The following is a 17,256-nucleotide window of genomic DNA, read 5'->3' on the forward strand; positions in this document are numbered from 1 at the left end:
GAGTACAGAATGTGTGCACATTGACTGTTAGACATATTACGATTATGCTGTTATTTATTTGGTAGTGAAAAAGAAGAGACGTAAAATTTAATAGTCAATTTAGTTTTCAATTTGTACATTTTTTATTACTTACATATTTAATTTATAATTTGAAACACGACACGTGCGCTTTCGCCGTTTTCTCAATCAGAATCGAATTGTACTTCTATGTCGTTATACACGCGCACGCACGTTTAATACTTCTTGTTTTATTAAAAATTTCTCGCAATAAAAACGAATGAGTAAACAATGAATTTGACCAGAATCGATTTCATGTGACACATTGAAGATTTAATCTGAAACGCTAAATCTGAGACGTATCATGGCTGCACACCGCATAAGGTTTTTGCGACGTAAGTCAAGCATTTGAGAGCAAAGGAAAAATAAAACAAGATGCTTATACAGATTTTTGCAGACATCTAAAACATACATCATTAATATGTATGATTATGATGTATGTTAGACGCTTATTCGAGAAAATACTTAAAGAATGTCAGACAGTCGATAACGATATCGACATTCGTTTTCCAAAAATTGTAAACCTTACGCGTTAATAAAATAAACTATTATTTATGACGATACTTGTAACGATGTATTTCAACAATAATGACGCGAAGAAGTGCGCTATTATTTGCGTATTGTTATCGTTACGGACTTCTCTTCCTTTTTTTTTGTTAACGCGGGTTTACATAATATCGACTATCGCTCATTCTCGTTGCGACCAATTTCACTCATCATACCACATTCATTTATCATACAAGCATTGTTCTCATCATCAGTTTTATTTAATCAACCTTCACAACACTATAAATCTTGCGCACGAACCAAAAACAGGCAAAGAAACCAATGGAACCTGAAAGAAAATGATAGTTTTATTTTTTTAAACATCAATGGTAGCAGTATTTTAAAAACATTTCGAGCGAAACATAAAACAAATACTCACCTGTCAGAAGGAAGAATAAGTAAACCATAATAAATGTATATCCGAAGTACAGGAACGTAGAGGTGGCACCTTCAATGTCTAACTTAGTCACGAAGAAATGTACACAATAAATTAACAAGTAGACAGCAGTAAAGCCGGATGTAAGAAAGCTGCGCCACCACCAGTGATAATCCTGTAAAGAAATTGATTAATATCACAATGTTTCACGAAAGATATACAAGTATGATTTCCTACAAAGCATGTATTTACCTCAGCGCAAAGATGGAAATAACAGAGTAGAATTGTCGTTTCAGAACACGTGATGACAAGTATAAGAAAGACCAAGAAGAGAAATCCGAACATGTAGTACACTTGGCTTGACCTGGTAAAAATGACTCGTAAAGAACATTTATTGATAAAAATATTAATATGCAACACTTACCAAAGGGAATTAAGTATGAAGAATAATTGTATAAATATGCATCCGAATGGCAGGACACCACCCATGATGACCCCAGGTATTGGTTGCGTGTAGAAATTCTGCTCTGGTATTTGTCGAGGAATCTGATTCGTTCGTACTGGATGCTCCAAAGCCTGCGGCATTATTTACCAATTATTTACAGACATATTATAATAAACTAGTATTAATTTACAATTACCCTTTTCTTGAAGCCAAAGTAAGCGCCGATAAATGTTAACGGTACGGACACTCCGAACCACAGTGCTAGAAGTGCGATTAGAGTGCTGAAAGGGACTGCGGCCGAGCTTCCATTCGCCCAAAATATTAGGTTCATTATGAAGAATAAACTAAATACGATTCTGTAAAGTAATATACAATTTATATAATAAATTTATATCAAATACAAATGGCAATCGTCAAAATTAATTTACTTTCAATGCAGCAGAATCGATAGACTAGATCTCAGGAAATAACACAAGTCTTACCCGGGGCTAAGCATAGATGTGAGTAACACGTTGGATTTCCATTTTTCTCCACCGAAACTCTTATATATTCGAGCAGCGGCGAATCCCGCAGTAGTTCCGAGACAAACGTACAGTACCATTGCACAAGTCATTAATGCGCCTCTATTTGCAGGCGAAAGGAAACCCAGACAAGCGAACGCTGTAGCATTGATTACAATATTTAGAATTTACCGTTTGAAATAAAAGAAAAAACAATTGATAAATTTATTAACGTTTAAGTTCACAATTAATCTTGAATAAATTAATCTCATATTTAATCTAATAAATCTGATGAGTGCAGTTTACCTAGTGTAACTAACGTCATGAAGAATACTTGAACACCGGATCCTAGTAGAACCGAAAGCAACATTCCTTTACGCGGAGGGCGAAACACGTCGCCGTGTACCAATTTCCATCCAAACTCCTCTTGTGCGTCTTCTCCTGATTCTATCTGGAAGTAGGCCTGCGTTATCGCAACACAGACAAACGGATATCACAATCTTGTAAAAGTGAAGAAAACATTTGGTTACCTTCACCTTTTCATGATATATGTTATTTTGTAAAAGCTTGATTTTTCAAAGCATTTTTAAAAATACAGGGTTAGTACTCCAGTTAGTTTTTCATAAAATTTCCAAGATTAATTAATGGCAATATATTCATCAATATATCTCTTCTTAGAACTTTATTAAATTTTATCTAAAAGTTTTCAATAAAAATAAAGAACTTCTTGACTTCGCCGTAGCCGGATAAAAAAGATATAAACAGCAATTTTTTGAGTAACTTTTAATATTGCATTCAGTTGCTAAATATCGCGAAATTATCACGCGATGTTTTCAAGAGTCTGTTCAATTATTTATTTGCTTGTAAGAAAATAGATATAGAAAGATGTGCATACTACAAAAAAAAATTACGTGCAGTTGTTAAATTATATAACACGACTGAGTATATAAGTACCTGGTTATATCGCGCGATGTCTTTGTGCAGAGTGCGAAGCATTATCATAGCTACCATGCCAGAGAGGAACAAAACTATTATCAGCGAATTAAGAATACTGAACCACTGAATATTCGAATGTGGCATCGATTCCAAGATGTAATCCCATCTCGACGACCATTTAATCGTGTTATTTATCTGGAATAATAAGTAAAATAATAAATTTTAACACAATAACAAACGATAAACGATTAAATTTTATCAACTAAAATATCCTTGTGTTATTGTATATTTGCGAAGACTTACCACATATTTAATAGAATACGTATATGTCACTTGGAACGTCTGATCTCTTGGGACCTCACCGGATGGTATCTCTAATGGTATTTGACTTTCACAATCAACTGTACTAGTATGCTTAATACTGTGAGGCACTACTTTCACAGCTATTAAAAACACAATTTGTACAATTAATGCAATTTATTTATGAAATAATAATTTAATGTTAATTATGATTTACTTGTAAATTTAAACACTGACAAAGGCCAATTTTGATCCACAAATACTCACATATGATACGACCACCGTTATCCTTAAAGGACGATCCCCATTCCTCCGAAGCACCACTGTGATAAGTTATAGTAAGATTCACGTGATTAAACAGATAGTAAGTTTTCGGTTTGTTGTACGGACCCTATCAGCAAATATAAAGAAATATCCATCAGATAAATTAAATTGTATAATTTTACAATTTTAAAATATAATTCGATAATTCATTCTCACATGTATAGTACAAGTATCTTGCTGAGATCTGGATTCTTTTGAGTAACAACCCATGGGGAAGCCAGTGCTACAATATTGTCGCTCATCCTCTAGCTGATAACACCACGTTACTGGCATATTATCTGATAAAAGCAGAATTAACAGAATCATTAGCAAGTCAATACAAAATTATTTTAAGAATGATGACATGTCGTATAGTTGCAAAACTTTAACTTTTAAAATCATGAATTTTTAAACTTTTAAAATAATAAAATAAAATAATGAATTCGTATAATTTTCTTCATAAATCAGTTGATAAGCTTTAATCAGTTCACCAATTATAATAGAAACAACAAAATAAATACAAACCAACTGCTATTGTTAAAACAAAAATATATTTTTGCACTTTAAAACATAAAAGCTTGATATAACTTCAGAATTTATTTCTAAATTATATTAAACTCTTGTGTATAATTTACAACTCTTATAAACTCTTTAACGTATCAAAATATATTTGCACTGACAGTGCATTTGTCTTATATTTGCTTATCACAAATTGTTATTTATTCAAATCTTTAAATTACTGAGTCATTCATCTCTTTCTTCAATTTTTAAATATAAAATTGTATAAATTGGAGTTACAGTATCCTATTGAGATATACCAATAAAATAATATATCAGACAATTATTGTAACGAAAAATATTTAACAAGAAATTACAATACATTCACTAATATTTTCAATCAATTGGTTGATGCATTTGATACTCTACCAACTATCCAATGATGTTGATAATTGACTGCTATTCCTTTTCTCAATAACTGTAACTTCTTCTCCGAATTTTCGTCACCTCCAGTGTACACTTTTCTGCAAACGGTGGCACACTTGACATCTTTCAAGAATTCCAACTAAAAATGAAATAAAATATATTTTAACTTTTTTTTTTAATTTAGGATTCAAGTTCAAGATTCTCTTATAAAAGAATGTTAGTCTTAGGTCTTTGCACTATACCTTGTACGGAGACGGTCGTATGCGTTCCCCAAATACGACCTGTCCCAAGTTTTCAACTGGGGACTGTCCATCCTCTGCCGTGCAGAAGTCGAAACTAGATTGTAAAAATAGAATATTAAAAAATTATTACAAAAGTTATACATATAAGTGTTGTATATTACTTTAATGTAATATACAATACACTAATAAATGTAATAGAGAAATTTAACACATAATAATATTACTTACTGACTATATTCGTAAGGTATGACATATTTCTCTGTGTTTAAACGGTTCACGTACAGTTTAATTTCAGACTAAAACAGAATCACACACAGTTTTATTATCGATACAACCAACACTGCAATACTAAGAATTCAAACGTTATCATATCAAGCTATGTAATCTTGCTTGATAATACACATTGCAGTGTACATACATATATACATAATAGTTACTACACACTTATATATAATTATTAGCAAAATTTATATAAAAATAACATTGTACAGTGCATGTATCAAGAAAGGTCCATACAGCTGAAGAGAAACGACAAACTTGCCAAGTGATATTTGCGTCACATGTACATATATATACATATATATGTATATATGTAGTGGCAAATTTGTACACGGAGTCAACCGGATAAGGTACTATCCGAGATAAGACAGAGATTATGTACTACAATTTAATTCGCAAGAAAGATACAAAGGACGTGGGACGTACAAGCGAGTACAACAATTTACGACGTATATGTATAATCGACACGTCTCCGTCGTTCATAACCAACGCGATCCCTAGCGCTATTGTACCTTGCAGGTTGGCGTGATCTCGCCGGCCTTGCAATAATTCACGGGTGCCAGGCCGGGCAGGTAGAAGGCCACGACGCCGTGGAACGCGCACAGCGTGTAGAATATCGCCGTCGTCGTTCTCATCGCCGTCGCCGTCGCAGTCAACCGGGGGAGTCGTCCTAGAAGCGTCTGTCTCTGTCGTACCGCTCGGGTCTCCCGTCTCCTGTCTCCTCCGTGATACGTACTCTCGTACACTCTACATGAAAGCGCTCGATCGCATCATACGCCGCGCACGCCTCCGCGGAGTGGCACGGCCGGGGTCTCTCTCGCTCTCTCGCTGCGTGGGATTGCGCGAAACGTCGTCGTCGCGAGTCGCGAGCCAAAACGCGTATTATCACATCGACATCTCGAGCTCGAGCGCTGCCATGACACGTCATGAAGTGCGCGACGACCACGAGTCTCCGGGGGTGACTAATAATCGCCCGTCTCGCTCGTCCCGCCCCGCGTGCCACCCAGCCGAGCGAGGCCAAACAAACCGCTTGGCGCTTTACTCCGTTTTTAAATTTCGCGCCCGACTCGCGAAAGAGACACGCGAAGACTTTTCAGATTTGGCGATCCGCATTTCTCTAGAAATCGGCTGGACAAAATACCGAACTCGCCAATCAGAGAGTATTTTGGTCAGCAGGAAGATGACCGCTTCTCCTCTTTCCTTCTCTCAACTGTGCAATATCGGACAAGGGAAGCATCCGTTATACGTTCTCTCATGCTCTTATTACCGTTATCATCCGCTCGCGAATGTAAACATTCAAAAGAATGTTAACATAAACGTGCCGATAACGTAAAAATAATAAAAAATAAATAAACTATACCTATATATAGTTCCGTTGGGGACATGAAAAAAAATAACAATAAACAGATGCACCCTAGATGCACCCAAAAGGGATCGCAACTCAATCACCAATCAGATGTTGACCATGCAACCATTACTACAGCTCATTGGTTCACGGTTACGGTCTCCAAAGGGACAAACCAGTCACAATGGAATACCTTTGAATCCGACTAATCACATTCGATTGCTCGATGAGTGGCTGTAGCATTGGATGTATGTAACATACCATAAAATGCATTCTCTCTCTCTCTTACCTTAGGTTCAATTCAAACCTCTGTCTTATCATGAGACTCGATAATACGTGAATTGAACGTGGACACTCAGCTGGGTCTGGGGGACGGCTTGGAACAGCTGTAGTTTCTCGAGATAAGATATACGTCTGTGCACGCGTTTGTAGATACTCCGAAAGAGAGAAAACAGTGGGAGATGAACAGTGTAATTATGTAAATAAATTTGCTCGCGCTGAACTTCGATCCTTCGATCATGCCCGCGTATACCTCGACGATGCACCATGCCGCGGTAGTACGGTGACATTGACAGCGTCGTTGCGGCTCGATGCGAATGTCGTTGTAATCTGTGATGATGCGCGCAAATGTAAATAAAACCTGCGACGTCGGTAGATAGACGTTGCTCACGTCGCGCGTGCTCGTGATTAAAAAATACGGCGCGGAACGGCAACGGACCCGCTCGCGTCGTCGAGCCCCGGCGATGCTCATGATCGGCGTTCCCTTGACGGCTGTATCCCCTCGCGTTTAATTGTACCATGATGGGAATATTGTACGAGAAGAGGCCGCTCAAGAGGCCGAGGCTGGGTCCCCCGGACGTCTACCCCCAGGAGCTGAAGCAAAAGGAGGACGAGCTCTCGCTTACGAATGTCAAGCATGGCTTTATGGCCACCACGACCCAGCTGACGGATGAATCTGGAACGGGCAGAAACTACAATGTCACCGCTGCCAAGGTCGGCGCGTACTTCAACGCGATCCTCGCCAAGAAGGAGGAGCTCGCGACGATGCCCGACACCGGTAGGAAGAGACAGCAGATCAATCCCAAGGATAACTTCTGGCCGGTAACAGCTAGGACGAAGAACGGCATTGAGGCTTGGTTCAAGGATCTCTCGGGCAGCAAACCACTGGTCGCTCTTGCGAAGAAGGCTCCAAATTTTAATAAAAAAGAAGAGATTTTTATGATGCTCTGCGAGTATCAGGTACCAATGCTGAGGGCAGCTTGGTTCATCAAACTCAGTTCGGCGTACACAGTTGCAGTCTCAGAAGCCAAGATAAAGAAGCGTCAGTTGCCTGATCCAACCACAGGTAATAACCTCAATGCTATTTTGTGTTTCAAAGTTTTATTTTAATGAAATTGAGAAAATAACAGAGAATAACGTCAAGATTATTTTATTTACCTATTAAAGTGTATTGTATTTTTACTAAACTATTTCACATTACATTATTTTTTATCACAATTAAAATTTATATCTTTTACTTTGAAGGATATTAAAAATATTAAATAATAAAAATATAATTGTTTTTTTCTGGCAGAATGGACAGGTACCCTCATAAAATTTTTGAAAGATCAGTTGTCTAAACTGCAAGAGTACTATCACATGGGCAATCATGTTGCTAATACTAGTAACAATAATAGTACAGCAAACAGTTCCTCCGCCAGTAATGGGACTACTGCAACAAATAGTAGCAGCAGCAGCAACAACAGTAACAGCACCAACAACAACAGCAACAATAACAGTGTTACTAATAACAACAGTGCGAGCAATAATGCGAGCAACAGCTCTGTCAATAATCAACCACCCACACCTACTTCAAGCAGTCAGTCTACGACAAGTAGTACAATGAATGAGGAGCATAAATTAGCGCTTAAACAATGGCATTACTGTATACAATTGGCTAAATATATGTTTGAAGAAGGCTTGTTGGATAGACAAGAATTGCTACAGTGGATTCTAGAATTGTTGGATAAGATTAGGTCTTCTCCTTCAGAAGATGGCATATTGAAGCTCCTATTGCCATTAGCTCTGCAATATTTAGAGGAGTTTATACAATCTGAATTACTGGCCAGACGACTAGCATATTTATGCTGTCGTAAATTGGCACATATGTGCAATAATGTTGAGAGCAACAACAATCCGCAGAGTCCGTCCATTACTAAGAACGAAGTTAATGGTAGCAAGGATACTACTGTTGTTACCCAAGGACAATTAAATCTCTTGACAGCTGCTTTCAATGATTATTTGACCTGTGCACACCACAGAGATGTAATTTACAGTTTATCCACTATAATACAGGTAAACGATAGTTTTATTCTATGTTTTATAGTGCTAATTTACATTGCTTGTGGTAAGAATTGATCAAATTGATAGTATCATGTGATAAAGAAATTTATTGAATTTTAGGTCATAACATTAGAGTGTCCCACGTCATTGGTCTGGAACAGCGTTGGCGAAGGAAAGGCTCCGTCAGTTTTGAACGGATCACCTTTAGACTATTTACCGTGTCCTCCCGCAGCTTTGCCGTGTCCACCCGCGAGCTCTGGCAATCCTACAATGAAACAGTTAAGGATCGCGCAGGAAAATATAAGAGCTCGATCTCAGGCAGCTGAAGGCAGATGGTCGTGCGACAAGTGGCAACAAAGCAGCGCTGGAACGACGACCACTAAAGTGTTAGCCGCATTGGACGCCCTTGACCGGCACAGTTTTGATAAAATGGACGGCTCTAATTCGCTCGACACCCTGTACGGAAAAATCTTCACACCACCACCGAAAGATAATTCCAACGAACGTGACACAAAAACGGAATATAATCCACAACAGGATTCTGCAGTAGTTGAAATTCTGTGTGAATGGGCTGTGAGTGCCGAACGTTGGGGGGAACACAGGGCGATGGCGGTTGCTAAACTTCTCGAAAAGAGACAGAGTGAAGCTACTGGCGAGACTAACGATAACGATGATAAAGAGAGCACGTGTAGTAATGGGAGTCCACCTGTGCTTCCGATCTTTCAACCGCTGCTTATGAAATTCTTAGACGTGGACGCACCGGTACTCGATAATACTTCGACTCAATCTAAGGCTCAATTTACAAATTTAGTTCACCTGTTCTCAGAATTGATAAGGCATGATGTTTTCTCACATGATGCGTACATGTGCACTCTTATTTCGAGAGGTGATCTTATACAAGGTAGATATATATTTACCTATTTAAAAATTATTACTTAATTATTTTAGTCGCTTATAAAGATATCATTGTAATTAAATTATTATGTGGATTTACATTTTAAAGTTAAAGAATGTGTATCTCGTGTTCTAAGCATATTTAATATAATAATTTGGCACAAGAGACGGTACAACACGTTAATATATTGAAAGTAAATCGCAAAGATACTTAATGCAGACATTAAATGATTAATTCTATATAGATCAAAATATTTTAGAAATTTTGATAAATTTGCCTAATTATGAAATTGTTTTATTTTAATTAGGTCCGGTGGCTAGCAAACCCGGAACACCTAGCAATAGAGAGCCGATCGATGAAGATAGTCTCTTTCCGGGTATAGATTTAAAGCCGACTAAATTGGAAGTACCGGATCATGGACGTACTATGGATTACGATGATAGTAAAATCGATGACGATTTAGACAAGATATTGCAACACATTAAAGAAGATCAACAAAATAGCATGGATGCACCAGACAGCCCCAAAGAGGATGCATTGACTGGTCACGGAGGTCATGAAAGTCTTGATTCAAAAATGCCATCAAGTCATAGCAGACACTTATTATACACCACTCATTTTCCGCTACCACAAGTAATTTTTTTAAATATATTTTTCTGTCAAATGATCTTTCACCAAATTTATGAGATACTAAGCTTCTCTAAACAAATGCTTAATATATTGTAAATTTGGTGGAATTATTAGATACAGATCATACACGTTTATCGTAATATTAATATTGCTAAATTCTTCTGCATACAATTTATAGACGTTATTTAATCTATTGATATATATCTATAGGACGAGACATGTAGCCAGCACGACTGTAATCAGCGACATGTATTACTTTATGGTGTTGGACGTGTCAGAGACGAGGCCAGACATGTTGTTAAAAAAATGACAAAAGAAGTATGTAAATTGTTTGGGAAAAAATTCAGTATTGACGTTGCCGAAGGGGGCAAAGTAAAGAAGCATTCTCGAAGTGAATTCAATTTTGAAGCTGTTACTATGAAATTTCAAAATCTAAGTTATTTCGATCAACACGTTGTAACATGGCAGTGTGCCACGCAAGTGATAGAAATGTTGAATACATTTGCATTGGCTGGTTCATCTTATTTACCAGTTCACGAGCATGTAGCCTTTCTTTTCGATCTGATGGAACTAGCATTAAATATATATGGCCTAATTGACGTTTGTATACAAATTCTGAAAGAATTACCAGAAGTGGAGGCACAATTGACAGCTAGAAATAGTCAATTAGTTCGAAGTTATACTACAAATCTAAGTTTATACGTAGTTGGCGTATTAAGAAGATATCACTGCTGTTTATTATGTAAGTCTTAATCGTTATCTTACACATATGTTTAGAGATTTTTATACATTATATTATATACATAAAAATTTGACTGTTACAGTATCACCCGAGCAGACGACAGCGGTATTTGATTTACTCTGCAAAGTAGTGAAACATGTATCAAATCCGAGCGACTGCAGTTCCGCCGAACGATGCGTATTAGCACATTTATATGACTTATATTCGACCTGTTCTCTTTTGAAAACAAAATCACACGGAGTGGAGGCGTTTAGTAATGCATATCCGAAAATTCGAGCTGCTCTTTATAGCACATTGCAGCCAACGCCTTCGAGTCACGTTTACAATTCGCAATTTATGGTGGATGTCTTCAACAGCCCACGAAGGGGTGGAAAAATTGAACCGCAATGGGCGAGACAGTTGAACGAGACACCGGCCAATCGTTATAGCTTCGTTTGCAACGCGATTGTTGCGGTTTGCAGCGAGACGGATAACGATAAACTGAATGATATTGCTATAACGTGCGCAGAATTAACTGCTTGTTGTAATGCTCTCAATGCCGAATGGTTGGGAGTACTTATGGCACTTTGTTGCTCCTCCAATAGCTCTGCTTTCTACATCGATGTGTTAAATCAAGTTGATGTACAAGATTTAACTATTCACAATTCTCTAGCTATATTCACATCGATTTTAATTGGTAAGTGGGATATATTTTGCATTTATTAAAAGATATATTACTTAACTCTCTCTGTTAATCTATTAACAGCTCGTTATATTACAGCAAGGCATTGTTTCTCTTTGGAAGATTTCGTTGTGCATATAGCACTACCATCCTTGGTGAAAACTTGTAACGACGGTCGCGGAGATATTGATATCGAAGTGGAAGCAGGTGCACGTTTAACTTGTCACTTATTACTGAGACTCTTTAAAACTGTCGAGTGTCCGCAGCCGGCTTTGTATTCGGTCAGTACGAGTCCTCATCCGCTTCCAAGTGGAAATTCGAGGGGTTACAGCATAAAATTGAGTTGCGATAGACATTTATTGGCAGCTGCACATAATAATATAAGAGTAGGACCAGTACTCGCAGTGCTAAAGGCTATATTAGTCGTGGGGGATGCTACAGCTGCTAAGCAGCCACCGAAAAAAGTCGATATACCCTTGAGCCATTCCAGTAAAGGAGGTGGCCCGGCCAGTGTTGGAGTCGGAGTCGGGGTGAGCAGTAGCGGGCCTGGTGAACTATCAATCAGCCATATTTTGGGAACTAGTGATATCTTGGGAGGCGGCGATGATCTTGGCCTCGATCTGGCTATGTCTTCGTCTAGTAGTAGCGCCGGCATGACAACGGAAAATGTTAAGGGATTTTCTGATTTTGCTCATCACGTTTTGCGTCAGATCTGCAGCCAAGAATGGGTGTTGGAGAGATGCTTACAAAACCCGGAAGAGCTTTGTCATCAAGACATGCTGCTGGACAATATGCTTACGCCACGACAAGCCCAAAAATTATTACATATGATCTGCTATCCCGAAACACCAACCGAAGCCTTTATCGATCAGAAGACACATATTACGAATATTTTGGAAAATTTGGAACAGTGGAGTCTAAGAATGTCCTGGTTAGATTTACAGCTTATGTACAAGCAATTTGCGCCAGGCTCCAGTGAACTTTCTCAATGGTTGGATACAGTTGCGAAAGCTGCAATCGACGTTTTTCAGTTGAACAATACCTTAAGTAATAAACCTGACAAAAGATCGGGTTCTATATGGTTAGTTGCTCCGTTAGTTTCCAAGTTGCCGAGTGCAGTGCAAGGCAGAGTATTAAAAGTGGCAGGGCAAGTGTTAGAATCGGGTAATTGGTCAAAAACAGCAGGCCGCGAGAGAGGTAGATCCAAGTCGCCTTCACTGTTCAATCACCAACCATTTCTGTCACTTGTACTAACATGCCTGAAGGGTCAGGATGATCAAAGAGAAGGTTTACTGACATCCCTACATTCGCAGCTTTCGCAATTTTTAAATACTAGTAAGGAGGAGAAACATATCGGTTCTGAAGATCCTAAAACTAGAGAAGTATTACAAGATGCGTTGCAGTTAAGATTCAGTCTCGTTGGAGGTGTGTTTGATACGATACAAAGAAATACGACTGCTACGACGGACTGGGCGATTCTACTAGTTCAACTGGTCAGCTACGGTGTTATAGACTTGAATAATAATGCAGAATTATTTACAACCGTTATAGATATGCTAGCAACGCTAATTCACTCCACGTTAGTATCAGATTCGCAGTCCGAGAAAGACGAAAATAAAAAACACTATCAAAATCTAATGAAAAAATTGAAAAAAGAACTGGGTGATAGAAATTCTTCGAGTATTCGCTTTGTAAGACAACTTCTACCGTTACCGAAGCTGACTATGGAAGTTATTACGTGCGAACCCGTTGGATGTTTGACTGATACTAAAGGCAACAAGATCGCTGGATTCGACAGCATCGACAAGAAGCAGGTATATTTGGATCGATTTCTATTTTGAGAAGTATTTAATTTTTTTAAATTTTTTTATTGTGAAAAAACATGTTAGTATATGCAAAATGTATAACGTATTGTATTTAAAATTAGGGACTGCAAGTATGCGATTCTCAAAGAGTGTCAGCATGGGAAATCTTAGAAGGTCATAAAAATCCTGCGCCACTTTCCTGGGCTTGGTTTAGAGCTGTCCGATTGGAACGCAAACCGCTTACATATCAGAATGCGCATAAACTCTTGCGATATCACACACACAGTCAAATTCGTCCAGCCAGCCATTATCTGGATCCACCTCCATTACCACCGGAAGATCTGGAGCCGGATAAAAAGGAATCGGAACCTGGCAAAGCGGACACTCCGATGAGTATCGATTCACCAGGTCGAGTTGGTGGCAGTGTCGGTAGCACCGGAGTTGGTAATGCGAATACTAATGGTAAAGGGAAAGCCATGAAAAATAAACGACATAACAGACGAGCGAAAGGTGCTGCTACGCCTACAACACCTATATCGCAACAGATGCAAGTGAGTTTAACTGTGCAATATAATACGAGGAAACAAAAGTCATCATTAATACATTATTATTACATTTCTTTCTTTTTATAATTAACAGCAACCACCATCTCAATTGCAACAAATGGCATTCAGTAATCAACAAGCTCCTGTTGCACAACAGCCCGGAATGTTTACTGGACAACCCCCACAACCCCAACAGCAATGGTACAGTAATCAGCAAACTCACACACCCGCGCAGCAGTACGGATATCAACAGTTGCCGCCTACACCGGTCGGTGGACCACGTTACGAGAGACCGGGAATGAATAATCAATCCAAACAAGCTCTGTCGAATATGTTACGTTTACGATTACCGTCCAATCAATTTATGGGATCGCAACAACAGCCACCGAATGCCACACCGGTTGCCGGACCAAACGCGTTCCAAGGAATGCAGAGGCAACAGTTCATCAGGCAACAATTGAGAGCGCAGCACGGAGCGCCTGGCATAAATCCACAACAAGGCATGTTTGCGGCACAGCAACAGCAGCAGCAGCAGCAACAACAACAGCAGCAGAGTATATATGCCGGAATTCAACAAGGTATAAAAAAACGATGTCAGGATATTATTAAAAGAATTGTATTAGCAGAAAGAGGCAGTGTCGTAATTATTATTTAATTTTCTTCCGAATATTTTTCAGTATTTTTTAATCTTTCAATCTATTATTTTTAAGTCTCAGTAAATTACTAGACTAAATTTTTTAAAATGTTAAAATCATAATAAACAATTAATAAGCGCGACGTATTGTAAAATATTAAGCAAGTACGATTTAACATGGAAAAAGTACAATATTAATGGTCGTAATGTGTAAATGCTAATGTCTTTTACTGGATGCAATTAATATCTGTATAGTTTTGTTTGAGCGTATGTTAATCAATTTTCTTCTGCAGGTATGAATCAAAATTATGCAGGATATGGTGGACAGCAAATGATACAGCAGCAACAGCAACAACAGCAACAGCAACAGACGCCACAGCAAACGCAACAGCAGCAGCAGCAGTTGCTTCAACAACAGCAGCAGCAGCAACAAGGCATTTTGAATCAACAACAAAATATGATGTTTCCTAATCAGCAGCAAATGATGGGTCCGCAAAGAGGACAGGAGTATATGCCACAACAAAGAATGCAGCCTACCGCCACGAGGCCGCCATATTTACAGGTATGTTTAACAATAAGTATATATTCTTAATATCTAATATTATAATGAGATAATGAATTAATAATATAATGAGATAATTAACTCGAAACCAACCCTATTTATCTTCTTTTACAAATATACATGTTTACTTATACCATATTTCTTTTCTAATCTTTATTTTCACTTTTCAATACACAAATATAACTTAGATAATGAATATTTTTGTTAAAAAAGGATTTAAAATATTTTTTAAGCTGAAGTAGATTACATTCGGCTTTATATATTTATTCTATACTTCCTAATGATAATTCTTATATAAATTAGCATCAACGCGATATTACGTTAGAACATGATAAAATAAGCGTAAGAATTGTTTTTCATAAGATTTAATAAATGTGCTAAAAAATACATCTTATTCATTTAGGCGCCAAATGTAACAATGAACGCAATGGGACCAATGGGTGGAGGTGTGCAAAACCAACCTGCTCCTCCGTACCGACAATCTGCTGGAAAACCAGGTGCAGTAGGAGTGGCGGGGGTAGGCACGGCCAATGTCAGCTTGCAACAAAATCAGCAGTTCCAACAGGTATGCCTTTAAAAGATCATTGTAAGATATATTGCAGAAGTGCGATAAAGAATTCGTGAATTATTATTATTAATTGTCTTTACTTTTTTATAGCAACAAGCGATAAATCAGCAGCGTATGAGACAACAAATGTTGGCTATGCAGCAGCAGCAACAACAACAAGCACAGCAGCAGCAGCAGCAAGCCGCTCAACAGCAGCAACAGCAGCAGCAAGGTGCTGCTGGTGGTCAGCAACCAACGCCCCAACTCGTGACGCATTTACAGAGACACTTGAGTCAACCACCGCAACATTCCTACTCGCATCAACCACCACCTTATTAGAGATTCAGGCTTTCTAACGGAAAAATTGAATTTGTTTAATATCTGTTGGTTAGATACGTAGAAATGAAAGCAGATTCTCTCATTGAATTCCAAACTGCTAAATAAGTAAACAAGGTTTGCGATAGAGCAAAAGACATTATCTAAAGGAAGATCTTTTTATTGGACTTGCAGTAATTTTTTATCAGTCAATATTTTATGTATTTGGCTACATACTACCGTATTTCTTAATACAATGGATATAACAAAATCATGTTCAGAATTTACACAAATTTTAAAAAATCATTTTCAAAATTTAATTAAATTGAATGCCAGGACTTTTACTAATTAGATGTTTTAATAACTAATTATTGCGACTACACTTTAGGTTAATTGGACATAAAAGAAGAGAATGCTTTGTGTATTATATACAATAGATTTTTTACGTCTGATGTGTCAAGAGTCATGTTTTAATGATCTTATTGACCCAATATGCTAAGGCAGGATATAAAAATTCTAAATTGTAGCACATTTTTTCTTTTTTTATGTTAATTCTCTGTAAAGTATTAATAATATTGTTACGTCCCTGTGTTTTGTTTCTTTATAAATAATATTTGTAATATGCTCGAGCAATATAGACCAATCGAACCAAGAAGACGATCATTTCTAGGTTTTTTAGATAAAGCAGGCTGCAGGAGACATTTTCGAATGTTGAAATGTTATCTTGAGAAGACGTGTCGATTGCCATTACTTACATAGCGGTTATTGTAACGGAACACGAAGCACAGGAATGTAACACTTATTATATGTAGTCTCTAAAGTATTAACGACAATGATAGACATATGGTATAAGATCAGGCACACTATAATTTATATTATAAAGTAAATTTATTGTTACTGTTATCTGACTATTTAAACGGTATTTGTATATCATATTTTTTACATAGAATTATATATTAACACATTGATCGTGTATGATAGAAATAAAGATAAGTATTTAATGAGTGTACTCAGTAAGAAATGACAGTAGCTACTATAGAATTCACACAGACTCGAACAAAACTGCGTAATTCAAATAGTTGGCAAAATAAAGATAATAAATCAATAAGTTGCGAATTTAATTTCTAGCATGCGTCTCGATATTTTCCTCATTCCCGATATTGTACAAAAAGAAAAGAAATAAATAAACGAATTATCTCATTTAATATACATTAAAATATTTTTTATTTTATTTTTACATTACAAATAATATTGCTGTAATAATTCTCTATTATACGGCTGTTTCTAACATTTATTAAACATTTCTAAAGTTATTTCTGTGTTGAATAACGATTCTGTTCATTCT

At 37.3% G+C, this 17,256-nt stretch overlaps 2 protein-coding genes across 3 annotated transcripts; one reads left to right on the forward strand and one right to left on the reverse strand.

The window, feature by feature from the left end:
- Positions 1–81: 81 nt before the first annotated feature.
- Tm9sf2 (transmembrane 9 superfamily protein member 2) lies at positions 82–5,858 on the reverse strand. Of its 2 annotated transcripts, none has more exons than XM_071769987.1 (15): positions 5,421–5,858; positions 4,858–4,925; positions 4,630–4,723; positions 4,391–4,526; positions 3,641–3,762; positions 3,428–3,551; positions 3,164–3,303; positions 2,879–3,055; positions 2,231–2,375; positions 1,907–2,084; positions 1,621–1,780; positions 1,404–1,555; positions 1,232–1,343; positions 983–1,154; positions 82–892 (listed from the first exon to the last, which is right to left on the reverse strand). In XM_071769987.1, the coding sequence occupies exons 1-15, from the start codon at positions 5,541–5,543 to the stop codon at positions 825–827; spliced, it is 1,971 nt and encodes a 656-aa protein (XP_071626088.1). In that variant the 5' UTR covers positions 5,544–5,858; the 3' UTR covers positions 82–824. The 2 variants fall into 2 exon arrangements, with proteins under 2 accessions (XP_071626088.1, XP_071626087.1); XM_071769986.1 differs by having other exon boundaries at positions 2,231–2,387.
- Positions 5,859–6,583: 725 nt separating this feature from the next.
- Positions 6,584–17,019, forward strand: Kto (mediator complex subunit kohtalo). The gene is made up of 12 exons (XM_071769962.1): positions 6,584–7,598; positions 7,827–8,587; positions 8,696–9,476; positions 9,778–10,103; positions 10,311–10,842; positions 10,925–11,518; positions 11,603–13,317; positions 13,431–13,859; positions 13,948–14,431; positions 14,781–15,049; positions 15,453–15,614; positions 15,708–17,019. Exons 1-12 carry the CDS (start codon positions 7,052–7,054, stop codon positions 15,933–15,935), a joined length of 6,828 nt encoding a protein of 2,275 aa, XP_071626063.1. The 5' UTR covers positions 6,584–7,051; the 3' UTR covers positions 15,936–17,019.
- Positions 17,020–17,256: the final 237 nt, after the last annotated feature.

The sequence above is a fragment of the Temnothorax longispinosus genome, chromosome 2 (genome assembly GCF_030848805.1).
Source record: "Temnothorax longispinosus isolate EJ_2023e chromosome 2, Tlon_JGU_v1, whole genome shotgun sequence".
Classification (NCBI taxonomy): domain Eukaryota; kingdom Metazoa; phylum Arthropoda; class Insecta; order Hymenoptera; family Formicidae; genus Temnothorax; species Temnothorax longispinosus.